The sequence below is a fragment of the Neoarius graeffei genome, chromosome 25 (assembly GCF_027579695.1).
Source record: "Neoarius graeffei isolate fNeoGra1 chromosome 25, fNeoGra1.pri, whole genome shotgun sequence".
NCBI classification, from domain to species: domain Eukaryota; kingdom Metazoa; phylum Chordata; class Actinopteri; order Siluriformes; family Ariidae; genus Neoarius; species Neoarius graeffei.
In genome coordinates, this window is record NC_083593.1 from 56,236,038 (window position 1) to 56,238,591 (window position 2,554).

Below are 2,554 nucleotides of genomic sequence, written 5' to 3' on the forward strand. Positions count from 1 at the left end.
GGGATTTTTTTTTATTTTTAAGTTGCAGCTTTAACTCTGACACTGGAGACTCCTTACATAAACATTAAACATCTTACAGAAAACTTTCAGGTGTTTATGTGGAGCGTTCACTGTACACGCCCCTGTGATTGAGCTGTTACTATAGAAACGATAAACATATCAGAACGAGCGCATTAATATAAACCTGTACTACTGTCAAAGCTGCTGTTATAGAGAATTAATCAAGACCTTCTGACCAATCAGAGTCCAGCAGTGCAGCTCACACTTGTAGACGAACCTTTTTCCAGATGGGGACGGTGGATTTGAGAGCGTCGATTACAAACCTCACGGCCTCCAGAGAGTCACCGCGGTGAGGCGACGAGACTCCGATGATCACACTGGCCTCGGTAACAGGAATCACGCTACACACACACACAAGCAATATCCTGATTACACAAACAGATTCAACAGAAATGTACATTTTTGTAAAGAAAAAAAATTTATTTCAAAAAATGACTGTAAATGAATCAAATGTTCTTTCCACCCTTTCCACTGGTATTAACAATGTGCTGTAAACTTGCAGATTTTTTTATCCATCATTTTAGCAACAACTTACTGTACTTAATAAAACTAATCCCACAGATTCACAAAGTCTCTTAATTTAAAAAGAAAATAATAATATAAATCAAAGCTTTAAGTAAACTGACAACAGATTACAGATCTAATAGGAAATTTATTCGTCTTTGTTCTTTCATACATCGTCAGGTGTTGATTAGTTTTCTATAACAGCACTGACAACAGTGCGCGTTTATATTAAAGTTCGGTATCGTTTCCATAGTAACCGCTCAATCACAGGGTTGTGGCCGGCGAACTCACAAAGGGATTTGAAATGCGTGGATATGGTAAAAAGTTTGTAAATATAAAATTTAAGCTGTTAGCAAACTGCTGTGGTATATGAGGAATACAACCCTCGGGGACGTGCTGTTCTGGGAAAATAATCAATGTTCTGTAACGTAACAGTAACCCTGCATCGTCCCACCACCACCTCGCTGTTGATTATTTTTCTGTGACAGCACCACACTGGGTGTTTTACCCCTTATATTGTTAAATTACACACTAGTTTTGCACTGGAGATGAAACGCCGGTGTGGTTTCAGGATCAGATTCAGGTAGGGGGCGTGGCCTAAAGTATGAAGGAGGAGAAAATAATATAATATGTATTAGAGGTGATACAGATGAGCTGCGATTTTCTAAGTTATACGCTTCTCTGCTGTCAGACACCAACGCTGTCTTACACCTTACGCATGTTCGGCTGCAGCTGCTCACCCGAGTCTGTGATGAATGCAGATGTGTCGGACTGTCAGCCATCTTCTCCTCACATCAGCACAGATTTTCCTCATCTCCGACTCCGCCATGGGTACGTACGCTTCATATTCCAGCTGAACAACCTTCTTCCCTTCAAAATGATCTCTAGTGGTTCCTGAACCGCACATTTATAAATGAATAAACACATGACTCTGTTTGGTCAGCGAGTCAGATCACCAACAAGAGTCGATTCTTTCAGTTACGCAAATGACTCACTGCCTTTGTTCAGTGAGTCAGATAACCTGAATCGGTTCACCGACAAGAGTCGATTCTTTCAGTTATGCAAACGACTCACTGCCCCCCCCAAACCAGACAAAGTTGTTGAAGAATAAACCACAGATTGATGATAGTTTGGCTGAAATTCCTCCATGAAATCTTACTCTACACATTCTAATAAGCTTTATTTTCAACTCTGTAATGCTGAATCATTTACACACATCGTATCACTCATACCATTTGAACAGCTCAGATGTTGAAAAAAGCTTTTATTAAAATTATTTTAATAAAATTGCACTTCAGGAGTTATGACATTGCTTTCATGTATTAAAAAAAAGAACAAAAATAGAACAGGCTCGGGTGTGTCATTTGCAAAGGAGTCGACTCTTTTTCTGAGACTGCTGACTCAAAGAGCTGGCTAAATATTAATAGGCACGTTAGATGATGAAGACAAAATACTCAGATAAAATTATTAGTTTGTTGGATTGTTTAAACAAACACACTTCCAGCACAAACAGGAACTCCAACTCTCTTGAACGAGTCAAATCATTTGGATTTGGCTCACCAATATGAGTCAACTCCAAATGATTCCGTGCCGTTTTGTTTGCTAAACCAGACAAACTGTGCAGTTTAACCTGCGATTATTGCTCTTATTCCTGAAAATGGGTCAAGAAATCTGATTCTACTTTGTAAGAAATGAAACATTACTTTGTGCTGCATTTTATAAAACATGCACTACTTTGATTCCCTGCCACACTGACTCACTCACTCACTCACTCACTCGTCTCACTACTGACACTAAAAACAGCTCCGATGTCATAAAGAGATTTCTGTGGAAGCGTTTAGATTATATTATACAGCAACGGGAAAGGAAAAAAAAAGTATCAATATTCATCGAAAAGAATCAATTGAAAGAAACGAATCATTATCAAAACGACAAGCTCAAAGACAAAATAATGAAAAAATTAATACAGCCATAAAGTTTTTTATCCTAC

The 2,554-nt window shown here is 38.5% G+C and overlaps 1 protein-coding gene across 6 annotated transcripts in view; it reads right to left on the reverse strand.

The window, feature by feature from the left end:
* The window catches only part of LOC132873355 (molybdopterin synthase catalytic subunit), a 32,005-nt gene that overhangs the window by 28,581 nt on the left and 870 nt on the right, over positions 1-2,554 (reverse strand). For all 6 annotated transcript variants that reach the window (XR_009651559.1, XR_009651557.1, XR_009651558.1 and 3 more), the window contains 2 exons: positions 1,305-1,458; positions 278-401 (listed from right to left, as the gene is read on the reverse strand). Coding sequence is in view for 2 of the 6 variants with exons in the window: in XM_060908833.1 (XP_060764816.1) it covers positions 278-401; positions 1,305-1,458 (278 nt within the window). In the remaining 4 variants the exon portion in view is untranslated. The remainder of the gene's footprint in view (positions 1-277; positions 402-1,304; positions 1,459-2,554) is intronic.